Source organism: Hyaena hyaena, unplaced genomic scaffold (genome assembly GCF_003009895.1).
Source record: "Hyaena hyaena isolate Hyena2069 unplaced genomic scaffold, ASM300989v1 scaffold_533, whole genome shotgun sequence".
Taxonomy (NCBI): Eukaryota; Metazoa; Chordata; class Mammalia; order Carnivora; family Hyaenidae; genus Hyaena; species Hyaena hyaena.
In genome coordinates, this window is record NW_024081161.1 from 267,888 (window position 1) to 293,196 (window position 25,309).

Consider the following 25,309-nt stretch of genomic DNA (forward strand, 5'->3'; position numbering starts at 1 on the left):
GCTAAGAAAGGTAATTGGCACATAGAAATTCAAGGGGAACATTGTTCCAAATGGGGGGGGGGCGGTTATTATTATTAAACCTTTGGTTTACAAGATTCTCAAAGTTTTAGCCCACAGGGCCATGGTGGCAGTGTTCTGTTTCACTTCTTTAAGCTTGATGCTTAGTTGTATCATAGTATAGCTGTCAGATGTTGCTTTAAAAGTCCTTAAGAGATTTGATTATCTTTCAAAGGCATGCTTTTTCTGCTCAGACCTCATTTTTGTTATATTACATGGGGGTACTTTCTTCAAATAGTATTTAATCTTATTATGGATTAATATTTCTGATACTATGATTTTTTACTTTCCAAAACATAGCAGCCTTCAGAACAATCTAGTAAAAACCTATTGCAGTGAACTCTAAAACTGTTTTCATTGTACTTGAGAAATGAAAGGCTTTTGAGGTAAGCTAAGATAGACCATCTCTGTTATCACAGTCTTTCCTCTCATTATTTTTTATATAGATAGGTGTTCTCCATTCTGCCTCCTCTTCTGGCCACTGTTCTTGGTATCTCTGACCAAGGTTATATTCATATCTTAAGCAGAAGCCTGTCAGGCACATGAACTTGACAGTCTACTATAACCTCTGGCCTCTACCCAACATTAAGATGTCAACAATTTGAATTGAGGTTCCTAATATGAAAATTATGTCCATATATTGATTAGGACATGTTAGCTTTTTGAATGTGGATATACGGATGAGTTCTGATTTCAGGAAATGTCATCACAGTAACATCTTTAATCATTAATATTGAATAGTTCTGCATATCTTTAAATGTGCCATAGTGATGATAAACACTGATAAATTGATAAACAGAATCTTCCACAGTGGTTTATGAAATGTAAAATGGCACTTATTATTAATGTATTATTTATGATTCACAGACAGGGTGATGATGCATCATCCCTTGTTACTATCTACTATTAGCAGATATTACTAAAATAGTAATACCTACTCTTCTGCCTGTGTAAGCAGCTCTTTAGACAAATTACACATTGATTGCTAAGAATTCAAGCTTTTCAGTGTCTGGCCAAGGCAAAATTCCACCTCAGAATTAAACAGAATCAAGAGGAACTGCAGACCCTGAAAAGTAATTTACAAGATTAGGAAAACTGTTGCACTATGAGGATATATTTATGCTTAGTTCTTTTAGCTTATTGAACAAGAATTTGTTAGGCACCTGCTAATTGCTAGGTTAGGATCTGAAGGAGGAAGAGGAAGTAGACACTAGTGTAAAGTGCAGCTTAGGGGCTCAAACAAGATAAAAACAATAAAAATTCATTTGATTTTAGGGACCTAAGAAGAGTGGTTGGAGAACCTGATGGTGGGTAGGGTAGCGGGGGAGGGGGGGGGCAGAAGCAGTGTGAGGTGAGTTGAAGTGTGGTTACCATTTTAGAAAGTAGACACTTTTTCTCCACACATCTGAGAAATTTGACTTTTAAGAGGAGAAAAGAAGGGAGGGGCGCCTGGGTCGCTCGGTCGGTTAAGCGTCAGACTTCGGCTCAGGTCATGATCTCACGGTTTGTGGGTTCAAGCCCCGCTTCCGGCTCTGTGCTGACAGCTCAGAGCCTGGAGCCTGCTTCGGATTCTGTGTCTCCCTCTCTCTCTGCCCCTCCCTTGCTCACACTCTGTCTCTGTCTCTCAAAAATAAATAAAAACATTTTTAAAAAAGAGGAGAAAATTATGACAACTAGAGGGGTGGTTTGCTTTGTTTAAGACAGGATGTATTTGGAAAGTATTTCAGTTTTGATGCTTAAAGAGTTAAAGAGTTTGATGGTGCACAAACAAAGAAAGAGAACCATATAGTTAGGTTTCTCAGACCACCCCGGGCACTCTGGCCTTGGATCAGAGAGGAGCTAGGAGTCCTCCCTTAAAACAGAGTGTATGGAAGATGGGTGGGCAGGAATGTTTCTAAACTGCAAAGCTTTCTATTCACAAAGAACTAGGAACTTTGTCTTGTAATGCGAATCACAAGCTCCTTTCTTTAAATCAAATGTAGTAGCTTAGTTTCCTAGTACTTTTGATCTGTTCTTTATCTGCCATGCAAAGAAAGGCTATTATGCCTCCTAATCATCTCTCAGCAGTTATCAAAAAGTAACAAATTTTTGAAGGTACTTTACAAAACTAAAGTATTTTAAAATGCTAAGTACTTGAATAATCGTTCATCTTAACCTCATAACTTGGGAGCCATTTTGCTCCCAATTTAGTATGGATTTTATGATCCAGAGCTGTTATTTTCTTTTCTATTGCTTTTAACTTTCTGATTTTCACTTACCTTCTTTGGTGGATTTTTGCTAGTTCAGCAATAGTAATTACTATTGAATTATTTCTTGTAGATAAAGCAGAAATAATATGAAACCAAATTTTCTGGCATAAGTAAAGTATCTTTTGGTTTACTGTGAAAATTCTCATTTTCTGTGTAACAGAAGATAAAATTTTAGACTTAGCGTAATACCTTGTACATTCAATCATTTGAGACATCTTAGATTTTGAGGAAATTGTGTTATTTAAGGAAGCTACCTAATCATTCTGAACTTCATTAATCTTATCTATAAGGTCAGAATAATGCCTCTTTCCAGGTTTTCTGTCCCATTTCAGAGAATTATTATGAAATCCATCTGATATAATGTCTGTACATATGTGTTGTAAAGTGTAAAATATTTTAAAATGAAGAATACTAGATCTCAGGCTCTCCCGGCCAATTATAAGCTCCCCTTTAACTCGAAAGCTCACTTGAATAAACGTGCTAAGAAATGAACACAGCTAGCATAGGGCTTTCATTTCCTGCTTAAGCGTCACTGACTCACAAGTCTCTCTGCTAATCTACATCTGATTATAAAATCTCTAAGAAACTGTCTCTTTCTGAGGAAGAAAAATTATTGCAGCTGATAAAGTATGTATCTCTGTATAGTGTAATGTTTCAACGTGCCAGCTCTGAAATTAGGCTGCCTTGGATTCAAATCCTGGCCATGCTTTTTAGGAGCTAAATGTCTTGGGTAAGTTAAAGTTCTTGGTGCCTCTGAAAATTTTAACTCAGAAAAATGGTGGTATTAATAATACAATTTCACAGAGCAATTATCCATTAAATGAGATAACACCATAGTGTCTGCCAGTGCTGTGCACTCAATAGATGTTAGCTATTATGTATATGAAAGTTATAGTAATATGAGTCAATGTGTAAAATAATATTACTTGTAAAATAAGTACCTTCAAAAGATTAAATTTTAAACAGCTGAGTACTGACCAGATCTTTTCATTTAAGTAGCTTCACCCATGGGATTTTAAATACCTTCGGAGAAACATTTTCTCTCTTTGAATCATTATAATAGCTTACTTTTGGGGGTGCCAGATTTACACCGAATAAGTAGTTTTCCACCTACCTGTAGCCCAGAAATGGTAGTGGTGATTCTTTCTTTAACCAAAAAAGATTTTGAAATACTGTATACTATGCTTTAAAAAAAAAAAAAAAAAAAAATTGGAAGCAGGTCTCTGCTCTAAAAAGGCAGAAAACCTGTGGTGCCAAATCTGGCCACTAGAGGGTGCCGATAGCCAGCGACCTAGCCCTTCCTTAGAGCCTGAGATCTTGCCCTTGTGAGGGGTTCAGGAACTGCCACTGATCATTATCGGTGGAACTCAGTGGTGTCATGCTTTCTCAGTTCCAATCACCATTGATCTGATAGTGGCCCATCTGCCTTCTCAGGGACCAGGGATTGAACTGGAAGCCTATTCCCCTCCTTTGTAAGCCTGTTAACGCTGAGCCAATCGAGCTTTTCATATTACCCCTGCCCTTTTCAGAAGAAGCTCACCCATTCAGAAATCACGGTGATTACAATTCAGTTAATTTAGGAGGATTCAATTTTATTCTATCCTACTGCTTCCACTTTTGCTGCTCTCAGTTATCCTATAAGTTAATTTCTTAACGGGATTTAAGAGACTTTACAAAATAGTTACCAGTTATTCAATACTTCATCATTCTGCAAAGTTAAAAACCCACTACTTAAAAATCAATAAACAGTGCCTTCTTTTTTATCCTCAGAGCAAAGATTTGGCAGGTGATAGGGAAACCTCCACTGCTGTTGACCTAGCAAAACTACCCAGCAGGAAATCTGCCCTCTTTATTATTAGTTGGTATAATTCAGGATGACATTCATTAAGAGTCAGTAAAAAACAAAATTTGTAGCGATTGAAAAACTATAGAAAACGAGGAGATAGCTAACAGAATCTGTCACAGCCTGAGTATTTTAGAGTCCTCTCTCCCTTCCTTGGATAACATAGTCCAGCACAGTCAGCTGTTCTGACTGTCAGGTGGGCTAAGAGAGTGAGGGTGGTCTACGTAGAAGGCTCTGGAATGAGTAGAGGTGAGAGGAGCTCGTGAGCTTATGTCTGAGGAGGGGCCAGTGCCTGTGTGTCCCCACGGGGTGACCAGGAGAGATATGCGGTTTGGAGTGGATGTCATGGGAACCCAAAAGTGGACAGTGTTGTGTAGACCAGATTGCAGTATTTGCAGTGTTTTAGTCAGTTTGAAGGTAATTCCTTTGCATGCAGTGTCTTTCAAAATGACTTCCTCCTGCTCTGAATCTAATGAGGCAAAGGAAATTTCACTAATAATATTTTTGTGTAAGAATGCTTTGGAGAATTCCAAAGGTCTGTTAGGTCATTTCTTAAGGATTGGGAGTTACGTGATATTGTATGCTAATACAAAAAAAATTTCAGGATAACCACCATGGATTAGCTACTCTTTGAATAACAGCATGTGCCAGTCACTTGCTAAAAACATTTTCTAGAAAGTTCCTCAAGAGCACATTGAATTTAACAGCCATATACTTTTTAGTTACTTTTCCACAGGAAGTAAACCAACAGTCTTTCATTTGATAAGGAACTAAAGATAGATTTTTCCTTTTATTCTGATTAAAATTGGGCCTTTTAAGGCTGAGGTGAAATCTATCCTGAAAACTGAAATGTTAAGATTTACTAGCAAAACTACTTTATATTAAGCACATTATTCAAGCCCGAGCTCACCTCCTGATCCCCATGTTTCCATTAGTGACCACAATCTCCTGGCTTCCCAGGAGATGCACAGTGAGATTGGCCAGTCGAGGTGAGTCCCTCCGCATCAGGTGCTTGCTTCTGCTCCGATGTCCTCATTGCATTAGTGGCTCACTCAGAAGTCAGGTGTTTGGCTCAAGGGAAGATCTCGCCAAATGTTTGCCTCTGCAAGAGGTGATAGCGATAGCTTGTTCCAAGCCCGTGCTGGAAAGTTCTGGGAACGTTTGGAAATGCGCTCATTTTACAAGGTGGTGTTACAAATACAAGTTTGATGCCATGTTCTCTATTAAATTAGTTGATACCAAAAATAATTTTTAAAAATTTAATTCGGTGCCATTCTCAGACCAAAAAAAAACCACAAAACAAACAAAAACTTCATGAAGAATTCATTTTACTGTAGTCCCCTAAGTGTAAAAATTTTACTTTGCTATAAATTTTTCCCCTTAAGCTATTTTGCTTGCAAATGATGCTGACATATTACTCTATCATCTTAATTTCCAGTGATTTATATATAATAGTTGTGCATCTAAGATGATGACATACCTCATAAACACTACTGTCCTCTCCCTACAGCAGAAAGTCGAAAGTCTGAAACCTTGCATTTGAAGGTTGATAACTCCCCCCGTAAGACATATTTAATTTAGCCAGTTTTATGTTCACTTAGTCTCACTTTCTATTTTCTTTTGTCTTAGATAAATAACATTTATGAACATATCTTAGAAGTTATTAATGGAAGGACAAGGGCAGAAGCTGTCATCTTCAGTTTTATTCAGTTAGTGGTTTTGCTTTGAAGTTTGCCTAAAACTGACTGTTATTAAAGTAGGCAAGGATTTTTTTTTCTGTTCTTTTAACCTTTCATAGGAGCCCTCTGATGCGTTTTTTACTTTTAAATCCCTGAACATCTTCCTGGAGTTTTAATTGAATCTGTGAATTTGTCTCTTAATATCTGGGAAGCTTAAAATACTGTTTCAGGGGCACCTGGGTGGCTCAGTCGGTTGAGCGTCCAACTTTAGCTCAGGTCATGATCTCACGGTTCGTGGGTTTGAGCCCCGCGTTGGGCTCTGTGCTGACAGCCAGCTCGGAGCCTGGAGCCTGTTTCAGATTCTGTGTCTCCCTCTCTCTCTGCCCCTCCCCCGCTCATGCTGTCTCTCTCTCAGAAATAAATAAAACATTAAAAAATAATAAAATACTGTTTCAGCCATAAATCATGCCAGTCTAAAAGTAATAATTACGTTAAATGTTATCTTTTTGGTAAATTTTGTTTTCTGAGGTTCATGTGACAAGTAAGGATGAGTAACTTTGATCCAAATTTATCTTTGCTAAGTTTTTAAAAATCTTTTGCCATATTTGAGTCCCTGTTATTTCATAAATAGCTGTCAGACCACGATTCCTCTTCTATGGTAGATGCCTCGAAACTAAGTCGGTGGTACCTGCTAATTTGTAGGTGCTGTTTCATTATTTTAAAAAAACTATATTGCCGGGGTGCCTGGGTGGCCCCGTCGGTTAGGCGTCCGACTTCGGCTCAGGTCATGATATCACAGTTCCTGAGTTCGAGCCCCATATCAGGCTCTGTGCTGACAGCTCAGAGCCTGGAGCCTGCTTCGGGTTCTGTGTCTCCCTTCCTCTCTGCCCCTCTCCTCTTCCTGCTCGCTCACTCGCTCTCTCTCTCTCTCAAAAATAAGTAAATATTTAAAACAATATATTGCAAACTGAGTTTCATGGTTTGTGGTTCTCAGCTGACCTCTATTTAATTTAAAACTCTTTTTGTAGATTTGTCAAAGTAAAGTCTGCATCTTTATGATAGGAATATGGTCATAATTTACATGGTGAGAGTAGGTTTTGTGATACTGCTGCAGCGGCACATTGTACAAGTGGTTGTACTTGGTGGTGTTAGTAGGAACTCCACCCTCCCAGGCACTTCATTCAGTGCATGTTTGTCAAAAGAGTAAACTGTGCTATTTACTATCATTTGGAAGAAATTTTTTGACAGAGGCCATTTTTCTGGAAAAGAATGAGTCGGAATAAAAATAAATGTATCATCCAACTTGCGGAATAAACATGTAATGGAGCAGGAGACCGTCCCGTAGTGGAATAAACACAATATGCTGGGTAATACCCTGATTTTCCCAGATGCTCTTTTTCCTTTACTTAAGTTGTAAGTGCTCCTGCTTCGTAGCATGTGCGCGCGCACGTGCACACACGTCCACACACGCACATTTTTATTTTATTTATTTTATTTTTCTGGAGTTAACAGATATATGCCACAGTGTGGAAGGGGACTGTTCCTGTTACCACACACTAGCCACTAGAGTCCACAGCTGAAGACCGCAGTGCCCCACATTATGAGGAGAGCCACCAACAACGGAGGCCAGACCTCTCTCCGGGGTTTCCTAAGAGTCCTGCCATCTTTCATCCATTCAGTAAATATCGATTAGGTGCCTGTTCCAGGGAGTGTTGTTCTAGGCACTGGGGATGCAGCTGTTGAGAAAGTCCCTATCCGTATGGAACTCACAATCCAGTGGTCTAGTGGAAGAAGAAAGTAGCTCTTTTCTTGCTTAGATTAAAGTCAGGGGTGGAGGGATGTCTTCCAGAGAGCCAGTCACCAATTGGCGGTGCCTGCAGGAAAGGGAGTATCCCAGCCAGCTTCTTGCTAAGCTGGTCAAACCAGCAAACCCACTGATGTGCCACTAGAGCAGAACTCAGTGAGGGAAGTGCCAGGGAGTCTGGGGGGCAGATTAACATAAACATAAAGAAAAGATGCCTGGAAAAAGAGAAGACATCCATTTCTCTCCCAAAGACTTCTGTAAGTAGGCGACTTCCGTAGGTGGAGCCAAGGCCTGCCGGAGGACTGGGGTCATGGTGGAGTGTGCTAGGAAAGAAGAGCCTATGGGACCTCTCCCCTTCTTGGGTGCTGGTGGCCCCTGGAAATTTGAGAACACCCTCTGTAATCTCTGTGGCTCTGGAAATGGAGGTCAGATACCATAATGCTGCCCAGGGGGCTTGCAAGCCGCAGGAGAAAGTACCTCACCCAGAGAGCTGCTCTCCAGCAGGGGTGAGCACAAGAGTAATGCTGACCCACCACATCAGGAAAGCCACACACACCTCTTCTGCACAGACCGTCCGTAATCCACCAAACCGGAACAGGACTGAAACCTCCTTCCACTGACAAGTAACCATTTCCATCGCAGGATCCTGGTTTCCTTCCCAGCTCCCAGCACCAGAGGAGCTACAACTTGAAAAGAGATGGGAAGAAGGTTCTAGATGCAGGCAGCATCTCTTCCCCCTGCATGCCTCTTGGTCTGTGCAAGCCCCTACTGAGGGAAGAAACAAAGTCTATCATTAATATGACATTGAAGTTTATAATTAGTCTGGACTTGTAATAACTAAAAGTGACCAGAAATCAGTGAGCTCTGGCCAAGATTCCTGAAGGGACGTGTCAGGGAAATTTGGCATAGCACAGCTGAAAAAGTATGATTGGAGAAAAATGAAACTTGTATGTAATGGTTATACAAAGATTTGACTGCCCAATAAACTAGTTGCAGATATATTTTAAGGACTTTGTAAAAAATTTTTTAATTAAAAAAAAATCTATGTTTATTTATTTTTGAGATAGAGAGAGCACAAGTTGGGGAGGGGAAGAGAGAAAGAGAGACAGAACCCCAAGCAGGCCCCACACCATCGGTGCGGACATGGGGCTTGACCCCACAAACTGCGAGACCATGACCCGAGCCCAGATGAAGAGTCAGCCACTTAACTGACCGCACCACCCAGCCGCCCCAAAGACTGTTTTTGTAAATGTTTACTATCTTTCATACTAGTCATAAAGTTCATTTTTCAAGAAATAAAATATATGAACAAAGTTAATCAATCAATTTGTTAATCTCATTTATGGCTTAATCAATGTTTTAAGATATTCAAAGTATTAAACAGAATCACTAAGAGAAAGGCCTCAAAGCTAATAGAGCTTCTTCATTGGGCCCTTACTACATCTGGAAAGATTTAATTAGTAATTTGGTTGGTTTTTGTTTTAACATTTATTTATTTTTGAGAGACAGAGTGAGTATGAGCAGGGAGGGCCAGAGAGAGAGGGAGACACAGAATCTGAAGCAGGGTCTAGGCTCTGAGCTGTCAGCACAGAGCCCGATGCAATGCTCGAACTCAGGACCGAGAGATCATAACCTGAGCCGAAGTTGATCGCTTAACCGACTGAGCCACCCAGGCACCCCAGTAATTTGGTTTTAAGTTACTCACATTTTGTTATGTTGGGCCTAGAATTTTAGAGCCACTCACAGTATAACAGAGCTATACATGAATGAACTCCTCCCCGATATTTTTACCAGGAAAACTACTGCTAGAAACTGAAAAGCATAGAAGAAATGGGTGTTCAGCCACCATCAAGAAATGCACCTGAAGTGTCGTCATTCCTTTTTCACAAAGGGAGCTCCCCACAATTTCTCCAGGTCAGGGTGATGGTCAGGATGCTCACCAGCTCGCAGCTCGTTAGAAGATCTCAGCTGAACGCAATACCAAAGCAGCGAGCAGTCGGTCCGAATGGGCACAAGCCAAGTCTTGCTTCTGGGTCAAGGGGACATGTCTTGTTGATTTTGTCTTGGCATTTCTCTTACCGATAAAATTATGGCCTCTATCCCACAACACTCTGTAGAAATGTGTTTATTTTGATAGAGCACTGATTAAATTAAAAATGCTTAAACATATCACGTATTTCATAAGGCCAATTATAGCTGAAATACAACAATAACTTATAAATAAAATACTCCAGTAAGAGGAAGGGTGAGATTTTTAAAAGAGTGTTTCCCTACTTTTAATCTCTAAACAATCTGTCAGGAATTGTTTTCTGTGATGTCTGGATTTTGAAGTGCGTGTAGATCTTGGGAGACCTAAGAAGCAGCTCTTAGTAGGTTCCAATCCCAACTTCTGTTAGTGGGATTGACGTGGGCTATGAGTGGCTACATGAACACGTCTAGCTGGGTGACCTGTGGTGGGTCACTTGGGCTCTCTGGGGGTCCTGATCTATAAAATAGGGTTAAGAATATCCACCCCATGGGGCGCCTGGGTGGCTTAGTTGGTTAAGCGTCCGACTTTCGCTTAGGTCATGATCTCGCGGTTCATGGGTTCGAGCCCCGCGTCGGGCTCTGTGCTGACTGCCAGCTCAGAGCCTGGAGCCTGTTTCAGTCTGTGACTCCCTCTCTCTCTGACCCTCCCCTGCTCACGCTGTCTCTCTCTCTCCTAGAAATAAATAAAAAAACATTAAAAAAAATTTAAAAAAAAAAAAAAAGAATATCCACCCCATGAGGTAATTGCTAGGATGAAATGACTTAATGCCCGGGGCCTCTGCACGGTGTCTGACACATTGTAAATGATTAGTAGTCGTCACTTCCCCCTTCTCCTCCACTGAGATCCATAAGGAGTGGTTTTCTCCCTTTTCTGTGGGAATGAAAATAAAATCTAAATGTCTTAAATTTACTTTAGATGCTCTGATACTAAACAGATGCTTTGTGGCAGTTTCTAGTTAGGGAATATTTATAGTCCATCTAGTCAATCAGCTGTAGACGAGGGCCACTCAGCTCAAACAAGGTTACATGTAATTCTCTATCCAAGTAGGTAAATAGTGTCTGTTTTGGGAAGAAGGCTCTGCTAGCAGATTAATGTTAATATAGCTTTTAAGGGCATATTTTACAAAGGATTTGCAGAGAGGAATTCCATTTTAGTTCTGTAGCATGGCAAGTATGAAATTATCACAGTCTTCATTATTTTCATAAATGTGTATTTTAAATGTATACGTATGTCTTTCTTTAACAGGCTTCATACTAGTTTGGATTGACTTGAGAGTTCATGTATTCTTCTCAATCCAGAAATTAAATCAGGAAATAAATGCCTTAATATATCGATATTTTAATTGTTTTTTAACAAGTGTCCTACCTATTATCCCTGTTGTTCAGTCTTACAGAAGAAGACCAACCCCTTGCCTGTTTTTGTATATATATCTAAACTAATCAGTGGACTTGACTGATTTGTGCTTGTATTTTGGTGCATTTCCCACTCTCACTGTTAGCAAAATGAGTGTGGCCACATCCATGAACAGTGTTTTGTAAAAGCAAACCAGATTCTGTTCAACACAGTAAAAATCTGAGCTACAGTAGAATATTCGGGGGAAAAGGAGTATGCTGCTCCGGGCCACAAACAACTCAGAGCAGTCCGAGGCATGCCCTGGTCAATCTTACAAAATGCTATAGGCAATTCAGCATCAAAATTGCCATAGAAAATTATTGTTGTTAGCCATTCTGTTGATAGTTCATTTTGTTAGAATTGCTAGCAGATGGGAAAATAGATGAGTCAGGATACAGTATTAACAATCCATATTTTTTTAATCACAAGCCACTAATAAGGTCTGTAGCATCTGTGAGATTTATTTAAACAGTTGCTAGGAAGAGTTTGTTTTCCCAGTAAACACAGCAAACCTTGTACAGGATTTTCTTGATTGACTATTTAACTAAATGTGTTAACATTAACATATAAGGCCACTTGCTTTGTTGTGACAGTGTTCTGTTTATTTTGACAGACTGATTATACCAGCAACTCGTGGACCCATTAAGTCTTGAATGTTATCACATTTATGCATTTTAAAACTTCATAATCTTATTTCTGCTATTTTTTGATAGTAAGACTTTTTAAAAATCCTCTTATGTAAGTAGGACTGTTTTTGACAAAATAATACAAAAATCTAAGTGTTTTCCTCAGAGAGCTCTTAAGATGATATTATTTTAGAAAGTAATTCACTCATCATTTGAATGCAATGTATTAGGTTTTTATAGTAGGTTGGATATATAAACTTGTAGAAAGTTCTGACATTACTGACAACTCTTCTTGATCAGTAACTAGAAACTTTTCTTGTTCTCATAGAGTTCAGAAGTAATTCTAACGATTAAAAGTATGAACTATCAAAATGATCAACTTATAAGATTTAATCTTATCTTCCATCTTCTCACATCACTGCACTGTCTGTGCCCTTGCATGAGGCAGGAGCTAGTAAGTGAGCTGTTAATTTGCTTATCATTTATTTGGATTTTCTTTATCTTTTTTAAGGGATACTGAGAAATACGGTTTTATTGGATAGTGATCTGTAATCTCCTTACCCTCCTGGATGGAATGTGATAATCCAGGACTATTAGTAACAAAATGGGCTGTTCAGTCAGGCCATCACTGATGTACCAAACTATACCAGTTTTCAAACAGATGTTGACCTCTATTGAAAAGTAGCTTTGACTTTTCATTTAACTTAAAAACAATCCATCTGCTCATCTAATTATTGTTTAAAAGTTAGGGTTTTTATTTAAACACTTTCACTTGTTTTAAACAACCTTTTTATGAGGTGGGAAATCCTAGTCTACCAAGTGACCTGAAACTGAAAGAAAATGGCAATTCTACCTTTTGCTGAATTTCTGCAGTTTCTTTCATTGTAAAAAACTATTTTACAAACATGTCCTATGCAGGATTTTCTCTTCACTAGCCTTCATCACTGAATACTTAAAAAGCCGTTTTCCCTTTCAGCTCAGGTTAAAGACCCTGGAAATTTCTTAGCACCACACCCTTCCCACCCATGGTGTCTTAACATTTTGAATCTAGCACTCTGGCGCTCTAGCAGTGCTAGATTCAGAATATACAACTTGGGCGCCTAGGTGGCTCAGTCAGTTAAGCGTCTGACTTCGGCTCAGGTCATGATCTCATGGTTTGTGAGTTTGAACCCCACATTGGATTCTGTGCTGACAGTTTAGAACCTGGAGCCTGCTTCAGATTCTGTGTCTCCCTCTCTCTCTGCCCTTCCCCCACTCATGTGTTCTCTCTCTCCCCCTCTCAAAAATAAACAAGCATTAAAAATATATATATCAAACTTACTATAATGAAAAAAAATGCATTGACCTCGAGATCAGATTCTATCTCTGCCATCAATTTTGAGTAAGCTGGCTTCCATTTTCTCACCCAAAATAAGGAAGCTAGAATAGATCATTTCTGACATTTTTGTTTACAGTAAGATTGTGTGAGGTTTAACTCATAGCCCAACCTTATAGTTTATGCTTTTAAGTAAACAGTGGTTTGCTCATATGCAATGGTGTTTAATAATCCCAGGTTCACAAAGTGTTTCTCTGAGGCTCATATGATTCAATTTTTCTGACCTCAGTTTAAACTCTTTTTATGGAAATTGACTTTATTCTCTGTCCTTAATATGTCTTGCCCCCTGATACTTGTCATTTCAAATGTTCAAGAGAAGCAGAAATTCTTGGGAATAGAAAAACATGCCTTGGGGAATAAGACAATATTGTCCTGAAACTTATCTCCTTTTCTGTGACTGGGCATTTGAAGAGGTTCTGTGTTTGCTTATAAGCCCTTCCTGATACTGCATGTCGACTCATTTAGTCACTTAATCAGGTTGTATATCCTTGATGTTTATAACAATTGTCAAACTACAATTTTCTCTCAGAATGTTAAGATCTAAAAATCTAAGAATCACTGTTAGCTGTGCAAGTTCTGTGTTCCCATTAAATTCAAAACCAAATTTTATTAAATAGAAATAGCTTACAACATATAAAAGCCATTCCTAGATGAGTTATTCATTTTTGTACATTTGTTCACATACAGTCAAAGCCACAACGTATGCATAACCTAAGATGCTCTTCACTGACTTCACTTACAGAGCCCTAAACTGACAACTATGGTTTACTCTGCATTTATTTTGGAATTAGCCATCTGGCAGATGGCTGCGGTAATATAGCTACTTTGTGTTCCTTGTATTGTAGAAAGATGGCTCGTAAGTAACATTTCTTTGCTATATTTAAAAATATATACGTTCAAGTTAATTTACCACAAGCTCTGTTGATCCATAAACATAAAAATTCTGAAGTGATTTCCCTTCCGTTCTATGAAGATTTTCAAGAAAGCTAATTTTAGTGAATGAAACTCTTGTCACAGTAATGTCGATAATAATTCAGGAAGCTCAACTTTTCCTTCTTGTATTATCTTCATTGGCCTCCAAAATTGTTTTAATTTTGGATTAGCATTTTAAAAGGGTGATAGTGGGATGGTTTAATATTATAGGGCCATGTTTGTCATTATGAGTCGCCATAAAATTTTATCTGTTTTGTGACCCTATTTACTACTAAGCCATCGAGCAGTAGTAGTGCTTTCCAAGAAATTGGGAACGCTGGTCCTGCCCCATTTCCCCCAACCCCCAATCATCTTCATGCCTGTGAGATGCTTGGTAGTAGCTACAGAAATGCAGAGTGCTAAATATATTTTATTAGGACTTAATCATAAGTCAAAACTCAGCCAGAAGTTCATGTCTAGAATCATACCCACTGTAGAAAAGGTGAAAAGTTCTACAAGTTGGCTTCACATTTTTTTTTTTTTTTTTTGTCTAGATGACACCACAATCCAGTTACTTAGAAATCTACCGATATTTCTCTTCTATTAACAAAACGAGAAGAGCCTCTGACCACAAATGCTGAAGTTGGGGAATTATTTTCTGTTGGATACCTAGGTCATAAGATCAAGGAGAAAACCTTGTCTGGATGATCTGATCCTCATCAAGGAGCCTTGGGTATAGCCTGAATTCTGATGGCTCCCTAAATCAGTAGCTTTAATCTCTCTCCTGAACTCCAAAACTCCAAGTTATAATCTATATCTAATGTCTCCACCTTGTTCATATGTCAAACACTGCAGGACTAAAACTCCATTTGATTTACTCCCCTACCTTATTAATGATAACCCTGGGGCACCTGGGTGGCTCAGTCGGTTAAGCATCCGACTTCAGCTCAGGTCATGATCTCATGGTTCGTGGGTTCGAGCCCCGCGTCGGGCTCTGTGCCGACAGCTAGCTCAGAGCCTGGAGCCTGTTTCAGATTCTGTATCCCCCTCTCTCTCTAACCCTCCCCTGCTCACGCTGTCTCTCCCTCTCTCTCAGAAATAAATAAAACATTAAAAAAAAAAAAATGATAACCCTACCCCGTCACCCTAGCTAGAAGCCAGAATCATCCTAGCCTCCTTCTTCCTGACCCTTCATAATCAGCCAGTCAACAAAGAAAGCCCTATCAGTTCCATTGTCAAGTCTCTCAGATCCCTCCCTTCTCCATCTCTACTTCCTTTTTCCTGGTCCACACCTCATCCTTTCACTAGACTGTTGCAGTAACCTGCTGACAGGCCTTCCTGCCTCCATTTCCCCTATGATATTCCATTGTCTATACCTGCTAGTAGATGTATTTTTCTGTCTCCTATATGATCATGTCACCAGTTATGTTCACAATTATCTAGCATTTCCTTCTTGGCTACAGAAAGTTTGTGCAACGTGCTTAAAGGCCTCCCTTCTCCTTCCATCTCCTCTCCTGACCCCTCCCCCCATGGATCCGCCCTACATCCCAGCAGCCAGCTGAGGTCTCCAAAGGTACTGGCATTTGGGCACCTTATATGTTTCTGCTCATTCTTCTTCCCTTCTGCCCTGTCCTTTTCCCATCTTCTCAGCTTGCCCATCCTTCAGTCAATTAGCTGTGCATGGACCTGTGTTGGCAGCTAGATTGCAAGTTCTCCGTGGGAGGTAGAGTGTTCTATTCATCTCTGTATCCACGTGCTTGGTCCATAGAAAATATCAATAAATATTTTAATAAATGACTACTCTGGAGTTCTCTGACAGCCCACCTGCAAACGTAACTATATATGTTTCTTACATAGACGTCAGAATTTCCTGAAACCTCAACCTTACAGAGCCACAAATCTGAAATCAGATGTTTTAAAAAACAAAAACACTAGAAACAGGTGTTCCAAGCTTCAGCACTAAAACCATGCTCGGTCTTTCCTAAAACAGCCTCAGGCCTTCATTTCATGTGTTTATTCCTATTTAGTGTAATGCTTTGTAGGATTGCTTAATCACTTTTCTGGTTCCCAATAGATGAACAAATGCCATAAAGAGAGAATGATGTATGTCTAACGAGGGTCTTATGGAAAGGAGCTGATAGCTTTCTCTCAAATGAAGATAAAAAGCCAAAACGGAGAGAGAATAGATAGATTAGACATAGAAATTAATAATGGTGATTCATCATCAAGGAAAGGTTGCTTTAAGTCCTCTGTCCTCTGCTTTAGAAGCCAGCATAGTCTGTAAAGTACTTTATATAAAGATTGTCTCTTCCAAATGGTTGAAACAAAGTTTTTATCACCTAAAAAACCAAGCTTTAGATACTTCATAAATTTTCTTATATGGACCATCTAATCTCCTAACAGTCCCGGATAAAGGTTCTCCAACTTCACAGACACCTGTTTGTCACACGTTTTTCATACTGAAAATATACAAGCCTATTAGAGGAGGAAAACTTTCTTCTAAGAAGCTTCTTTCTCTGAATTTAGTCCATTACTGTAATATAATATTTATAAACTGTTGGTAATTTGCCCCAGTAAGGTAGTATAAGATACTTACAGGAATATCTTACTGCAAAAATTGTTTGTTTTGTTTTGATGCTATTTCTCCTGATCTTAGATTAACCCATTCCTTCGAGTCTTTTTTTTTTTCTGTACCTCTGTTTACCCCCCTCATGCCATGATATTTAGCAGTGTCTAAGTGTGTTTACAGTCTCTAAAGCTTAAATATTTCCCAATTCCAATTGACATGGAGGCATGAAACCCATGCATAAAAATCAATTATGAAATAATAAATGACCTTAGAATCAAATACTGAATTGTGTTGTTTAAATTATGAATGTTATATTGAAATTCAGAGACGGGAAGATTAGTGTGGACTGAAAAAGAGACAAAGTGAAATTGGATCTCATGTTGACAGCACCCAGATGTGTCTTTCTTGGGGAGACAAGGCTGTGTATGGTCTCTATTGGTTCTTCATTCCCCCCCCCCAGCCACCTGTTCATACAGCTCAGAAAGTTCTGAGGTCCCATCTTGGCTTATTCTTTATCATCCTAGAGATTTGAACATATTTGGCCATATAATAGTGGCGTGATTAATATTTGGATTAAAAATTAATAAAGAATATGATATAATAGAATACATTATATGTAAATGCATATAATGGTGTGATATAGTAAGGTAGCTTTGTTTTATGATAGGGCATATTGTATATATATTATATTGTGTGTGCATATGTATATATACACATGCACACATACACACACATATATATATGCACACACCAGAACTTTCCATACACCAAGGCAAGTGGTACTCACCTTCAGAGTCATCATCTGGGAGCCCACATACTCTTTCCCGTAACACTGTCATGCCTATATTTTTGGAACTCCTCTTTTGAATTTCCTTCAGAGTCTGTGACTCATCCTTTTCAGTATCCTCAGTGGTGACAAACCTTTTCAGTGAGGATGGATTTTTTTTGAACCAAGAGTAATTTAGGGCCAGGTAAGGTGAGGAAAGTGGAGGATCAAGCTGAAAAATACTATTTTTGGCTAACAGTGACATGTTGACTATAAAGTCAACGAGACTTTATAAGTATAAGACTATATAAGTAAGTTACTATATAATCTTTTATAAGACTATAAAGTAACGAGAGCACTTTCTGATTTGGCTCATAAAATAACCAAAAACAGTTCTCTTATTAAAACAAAAAATTGCTGCAAGTTTTATCACATTGAGACCAAGTCTGAATTACTCTCATGGAATTTTCCTGCTCTAGAGCAGATCATGATTCCCTAACGTCCAAACCCTGCTTTGCCTGCTTGGGACCCGCCAGCCCCTGCGTCTGCAGCAACCATAGTTCTTCCTCAACATGGCAGGGTTTCCTCCTCAAGGCCCTGCTCATCTCTGAGGCACCCCCTTTTTCAAGGACCAGCATGGTCCCTGCTCCCCTAAAAGGGATCTGCTTAGTGACGCTTCTCTCTTTTCATTGGGATTCTAATAAAAAAAAAAAAAAAAAAAAGAGCAAGAAGCAATAGATATTCTCCCCGAGGAAAATGTACACGTGAACATGCAAAATTTTGTACATGAGAAGCTTATTCATGGACTTCAGAACCTCTCACTGCAATCAATCTGTACTATATGCAGTAGGGTCTTGTGTCAGTCCCAAATGTTTCTAGTTGCTGATCTTACCCTTCTAACTAATATACAAGTTTCTTTCTTTCGTCTTTCTTTCTTTCTTTTTCTTTTCTTCTTTTTTTTTTTTTTTTTTTTTGAGAGAGAGAGTGCAAGTTAAGGGAAAGGCAGAGTTGGAGGGGGAGAAAGAGAGAAAGAATCCCAAGCAGGCTCTGCACCACCAGCACAGAGCCTGATGTGGGGCCCAAACCCATGAACCGTGAGATCATGATCTGAACCAAAGTCAGATGCTTAACAGACTGAGCCACCCAGGTGCCCCAATTTGCAAGCTTCTTAAGGCATGGAAATAGTTCAGTGCTTCTTTGCTTTCCTTACAGCACCTACCTACCAAGATGCTGAATATGTAATAGCATTCTGTAAATCACTGTGGTTTAACAGATTTTTTTTTAAACCACCTATCTGCCACCCTTGCTATAATAGTTTCTGAATGAGACAGTTTTAGATTTTTTTTTTAATCTTAATAAGATAAAGCCCAAGTGTTAGGTTATATATTTCAGGGCATCCTAAAATACGTTTCTCAGGAGATAATCCATATCTTGCTGTTTTCACATATAAAACTTTTTTTATGTAGATTTATTTTTGAGAAAGAGACAGAGAAAGAGAGAGCGCATGAGTTGGGGAGGGGCAGAGAGAGAGGGAGACACAGAATCCGAAGCAGGCTCCAGGATCTAAGCTGTCAGCACAGAGCCTGACACAGGGCTCTAACCCACAAACCGCAAGATCATGACCTGAGCCAAGGTCAGACCCTTAACCGACCTAGCCACCCAGGTGCCCTGCTGTTTTCACATGTAAATAATTACAGTAAAGCTCAAGATGCCACAGATCCTGTTATGTAAAATGGATTTCATCCCCCTGACATGAGGCCTCTCACCTCCTGTTATACAGAAAACCAGTAAAGGATTGCTGGTGTTGTCTCCAGAAGTCAGTGTAATCGAACCGAATCACTATGGTCGAACTAGATCTTTAGTCAAATCATATCATTATTGTCAAGCTATAATGTAGATGGTGAAAATTTAATAGGCAGTTTATTCTCAAATTGGCCAAGCATGTCAGAATTTACTTGGCACTGTTATCTGTTATATCAGGCTTGGGATATTTTGAGGCATAAATTAAAACCCTTACTGTATCAAAATGTTTGGGATAAAAGTATTCTAGGTACTTTAATTTTCTGATTAACCAAGTACTTAAAAATTGAGCAGTTGGTAAAATGCAGACTAGGATGGGTAATTTAACCTGCATTCAGTCTCGTCCCATTCTTGGGGGGATCTCTGCAAGTGTTCACAATTACAGTAGTGCTCCGGAGCTGGTGGGGATGGGAGAGGTTGCAGCAGATATATCCAGAGCATATCCTGAAAGTCCGTGCATTGGCAGTGGTGGGTTTGTCTTTCTGCCCTTTAAAAAACTAATACTTTTCGTCTGCTTTTTCTCCTCGTTTTTCTTTCCTAAAAGCAGAGGTTTTTTATTGCTTTTGTTTGCAGAATTACTTAAGATTCTTACAAGGTGTGGCTTCTTGATTCTTCAGTGAAGGAATTCCTGTTTTAATTATTGAACCATATTTCAAAGACATCGAAGAGAGTTTGCTGAAATATTCATGCTAAAACCCATTAGATTTTAACCTATTGTAGATAAGTTTACTGCATTAATATCTTCACTTTTTTTCTGCTTCTAGTTAAAAAATTTAAGTTTAGAAGAACTACAGATGCGGTTAAAAGCACTGGACCCCATGATGGAACGAGAAATAGAAGAGCTTCGTCAAAGATACACTGCAAAAAGACAACCCATTCTGGATGCAATGGATGCGAAGAAAAGAAGGCAGCAAAACTTTTGAGTCTGATTTCTTCTCTGTTTGTTTCTATAACTATTCTGGAGACCAAGAAACCACTAAGAATCAAAGGAATATTATATATATATTTTTTAATCCCTAAGATTTGTGCTCTACAACTAGGCAACAGTCCAAAATCGATGATGGTACCTATCTAGTAAGTTTCCAAAGGGCAGAATTTACAACTGTAGCCACTATGTTTTCATTTTTAGATACTGAAAACAACAGAAAGGTATTCTTCTCTAGATCTGTCAGCTGCATACCAGCACTAAAACTGTGTTATAAAACGAAAGCTGTGTTCAGAGACCTTGAAAATCTGAAGCCATTGTTTAATTGTACAGCACTGAAGGGCTTTATGTTATGATATTCTTTATTCTTATTTCTAGTAGCTTATTTATTGTATCCCCTAGGTAAGCTTATTTATTTATGCTGTTTCACTTTGTTTTGTTTTTAAGGACAAGATCAGGATAGCTTTGGTGAAGGTAGGGCATATTAATAATAGATGATAATGTACAACCAAATTATACTTTCAGCAGGGAGCTGTGGGGGTACATTCCTTGATTTCCAGGATAGTTTTCCAATAGAAGCAAAGCAATAATAGCAATAGTACCCAAATGGGCCAGACATTTTTTATACTGAAGCAATAATTCCATTTTTACCTTCTGAAATTTTGTTTAAATGTTTTTATTCTTGATGTTTGGTACAAACAGAACTATACATATTTAGATGACACGGAGCTATAATGTTTAAAACCAAAGAAATCAATGGAACTCTTGCACAAAACAAGTGTGGTAAATATTTTAAAAGAAATAAATCCTTAAGACAAATGCAGTTTGTTCATGTTTCATGTTTCGTGTATAGGTTTGATAGCTAAACTGTATCAAACTGTAATGAGCTCATCAAATGTATTTCTGTGAAAATGTACTCAATTGTCATAGGACTTCTATGTTGATTTCATTTATTTCCTGGGAATTGGTAAACATCATGTGCCTGACAATAACAAAATAGCAGAAACATTTGTACTGAACTGTACAAGCCTTGGGGACTGAATAAAAAGATTAAAACCATTAAAAAGGAACTCATTTCTAAACTGAATGAAGGTTTGGGTGATTGAGCTGGGACCAGTCATATCCGAAGCTACATATGGCCATCTGACAATGTTTGTTCTTTTGTGTGTCTAATTACTATGTGTAAATCATTAAAGACAAATAAATTTTACTGTGCCACCCAGCTTATTTCATCTCTATATCTTTGCAAAAAACCCAGCACCTGGATTCTGCCTTTTCCTGGCAAGGCAGGTGTATTAGTGAGGACGGGCTGGCTGGTGGATAACAACCGCGAAACCTCAGTGGCTCAGCTGATTTCTCACTGGTGCTCCATGCCCACCCTAGCTTGGCAGGACACCCTGCTCCTGTCACCCTCACCCAGGGACCCCACCAATGGCGCCTTCTCCCTGTAACGTTAGTGGTCACCCCAGCAAGGGAAGGAGCACCGACAAGTCACACAAGCTCCAGCCATCAGCCGCGCATGTCAAGTTGGCCGCAACTAGTCACATGGCCACTCCTAATTTCAGGGGAGCAAGGAGATGCAACCTTACCATGTGCCTGGAGGGGAGAGAAGGGGAATGCCAGCAGGTTCACTAAGCCCCAGAGAAGGCATATCATCTCTGGAAAGCTGCTATTCCATTTTAAAATGGCAGATGTGCCCCAGGTAATGCCTTGAAGTAGCATTTACCTCTGCTCTGTTGAATCCTTATAGGTCACATAGAAATTAACAAGATTGTTAAAATAGTGGTAAGTATTGAAAGATGTCTAACAGTAATTAAAAATGAAGACGGGGGGCGCCTGGGTGGCTTAGTCGGTTAAGCGTCCGACTTTCGCTTAGGTCATGATCTCGCAGTTCGTGGGTTCGAGCCCCGCGTCGGGCTCTGTGCTGACTGCCGGCTCAGAGCCTGGAGCCTGTTTCAGAGTCTGTGATTCCCTCTTTCTCTGACCCTCCCCTGCTCACGCTGTCTCTCTCTCTCTCTCTCTCTCTCTCTCCTAGAAATAAATAAAACATTAAAAAAAAATTAAGACTGAATTTACAGCATCTGCCTCAGCTGTGTACTTATGGACTCTACTTGAGACAGTCCAACCAGTCAGTCCACTCAAGCACCCTACCATTTTTAGCCCTTTCTTAATTGTTTTTCTTTTCAGTAACCTAATACCCTGCCTCATTTGGTGGAATCAAACGACTTACTTGCTACCATCCAAGTAAAACCACCCACGTGAAATGTCAAGAAACCTATGAAGATGATTTCTCTCCAGTTTGCTAAATTAGAAAATGTATGCAAATTAATTCAATGAGGCCTGTTATCCACTCTTTCTAATTCAGTCTCAACAAGAATCCTCCTTTTAATAGTAAACATTGAATGTTCCAATCACATTTGTAATTTGTATATAAATAGGTTTTATATCCTGTTGTTATTTTTATTCTTTCTACACACACACACACACACACACTCAAGAGAATTATGAACAGTGAGCATATTTTTATTTTAGAGACTTAGGAAGCTCCAGAATATTTTAGGATAATCTTTTAAAATTCTTCCAATCTTCTCAGTCTCTGCCCCCCACTAATCAAAAAAAGGAACTTATGATAAGTTTTGAAGAACCAAAAGCCATGAAAGAAAGCTTCAAGTCTAGGTAAGCCTTGATTAATCATGATGCTGAGGAAACAGTTTTCTAGTTATTTTAATGAGTTTAAGAAGAAGCCTCTTATTATCTTAACCTTGGCTTCAGAGAACATTCCAAAAATAGGTAAGTGTACTTTATGCACACCCCCGTCCTTTCATAAACGCAGAATTGTAAATGTGATTGTAGCTAATGAGTGAAGATTTTGTCTTGCCGAAAAGCCAGCATCATTGTATATGTTCTTCTGTAGATGAGAAAGTTTTTTTCTTGGATTTGGATGACTCATTTTACAGATTTAGAATACATTTAGCTTATTTAAGCAGAAATAATTATATGTTCATAATATGAGCTAATTTGGTCAATATGAATTGGAGAGGAAAATATTTTTATTGGATTTCAAAATAATAACATCTATTATTTGGGACATTTACTGTTTGTCAGACACTAGGCTAAACAGCCTTACATACATGACTTACGTGCTTTTGTGTTTCTTTCCTTTGCTTATTTATCAAATCACATCCCCGAGGTTTAAGATCACTCTCTACTCACTGAAGGATACATAGCTTCTCTAGCAGAAATTCTATAATACATCAATAAAATGTTTTTAACTTAGTCACAGGAAATCTTTCCAAAGTACTGACACGTTAGCATTCAGTAAGAATGCTATTTTTGTTTCCTATCCTGTATGTTAAAGATTAATGATTAAAATAAATCCTGAGGGGTGCCTGGGTGGCTTAGTCGGTTAAGCGTCCGACTTTCACTTAGGTCATGATCTCGCGGTTCGTGGGTTCGAGCCCTGCGTCGGGCTCTGTGCTGACTGCCAGCTCAGAGCCTGGAGCCTGTTTCAGTCTGTGACTCCCTCTCTCTCTGACCCTCCCCTGCTCACGCTGTCTCTCTCTCTCTCTCTCTCCTAGAAATAAATAAAACATTAAAATAAAATAAAATAAATCCTGAAAATACTGATACAACACTCTAAATAGAACATCATTTCTTAAAAAAAAAAAAAAAAAGTAATAATTGGAGTTAACATTGCATTAGTAAACTGTTGTCAGGCATATAGGCATTTAATTAGGTGTTTCATCAAAATGCTGTTTTGGAGCACTAGATACTGTTTTGGTCCCAAAGCTCAAGAATTGGGGGGTCTAAAGAGAAAACTACTTTGCTTTTGAGCAATCTGCTGAGATCTGGACCTTAGTTGGGTGGGTGGTTTGGTTCCTCCGAATGATGGCTTATCCTCCAGGGAGTCTGTCAGTTTCTTGTTTCATGTCCACACAAAATACCTGAACCTCAGCCAAGCACTTCCCTGAGCCATGAAAAGACCCCAAAAGAGGAAGCAAGTGACCAGTTTCGTTCTTCCACCAGCTTGGAAAACCAGCTTCAAGGACATGCTCTTCTCACACTGGATCATACCAGTAGTCAGGTTCCCTGCCACCATTTTTTTCACTTGATTAAGCTCTTGAAAGTGCTGATTTTGGGGGTTACTTTTCTGCCCACAGGACTTCGCCTACCAAGTTACGAATGAACTCTGCCTCCTGGCACTCAAGACCTGCATCATGCCCCAGCGGACATGACCTCATCTTACATAATCACTTTATTTGAGCCCTTTCTTCCACCAAACCGAGCTGCTTTCAAACTCTATTATAATGATGTGATTTATTATTGGATTATAAGGTTCCTGGGAGCAGAGACTTGGTGTTTATCCATCTTGTTTCCCCACAATGCTTTCTCGGATGTTAGATGAAATTGGAGGTAAATAAGGTTTCACTGAATACCATTAGCCCAAACAACAAAATTGTCATCACTAACCATAAAGGCTAATCTCTCTCTTTACATCCAGGTAATCGTGGTGACCACAATAATACTAGTGTCAACCAGGTTTTGAGCACCTACTAAGCTTTGCACTTTCGATTTTTTATCTCAAACCTTCATAACAAGATGCAGTCTTTTTCTCAGAAAAAAAAAAGGATTGGAGAGATTAAATGAGGTCACAAAGCTAGTCAATGCCAGTGTCTGTCTCCAAAATCTGCTTTTTCCACTAGACCACATTGCCTAATAAACACAGGAGGTCTGGCTTTAGAATGTTGGATGGGGTTGCTAAGCCTGCTTGCTGATCTTAGAAAGAGAAGCTTTTCAATTAAAACTTAGAAGAGGACCATTGTTAGCTGATGTGATCCTGTTCTCCATTTCAAACAAGACCTACATTTTCTGAAATGGCATCCTTTCTACATGAAGCGGGAAAGAAAAAAAGAATGCATTGTTTCCGGAATGACTTGCACAAAGATTTTTTTTTTTTTTTTTTTACTTCATTGTTAGGATATATCTGGAGTTCTTATGCCTTGAACATCTATGTTTTTTGTAAACTGAAGTGTGTCCATTTTACTCCCTTACAAAAGCTGTCTTGGATAATGAGTACTTTGGAGAAATACTAATCAGCATGGTGGAAGGTACATGGCCTCAGAAGCTTAATTACCTGGGTCCAAATCCCAGCTCTTCCTTTACACTTTGGTTGCCCTGGGCAAGACCACCATTCAGCTAATCTGTGTTTCCATTTCTTCATCTATAATAATAATGCAGCAATTGTGAAGATCAAATGTTCTAGTACATGTAAACTATTTAACA

The 25,309-nt window shown here is 39.0% G+C and overlaps 1 protein-coding gene across 1 annotated transcript in view; it reads left to right on the top strand.

The window, feature by feature from the left end:
* Nucleotides 1-21,253, top strand: part of STK3 (serine/threonine kinase 3) — a 267,353-nt gene extending 246,100 nt beyond the window's left edge. Inside the window, exon 11 of the mRNA XM_039255488.1 lies at nt 19,866-21,253. Coding sequence (XP_039111419.1) covers nt 19,866-20,024 — 159 coding nt within the window. The 3' untranslated portion in view covers nt 20,025-21,253. The remainder of the gene's footprint in view (nt 1-19,865) is intronic.
* Nucleotides 21,254-25,309: the final 4,056 nt, after the last annotated feature.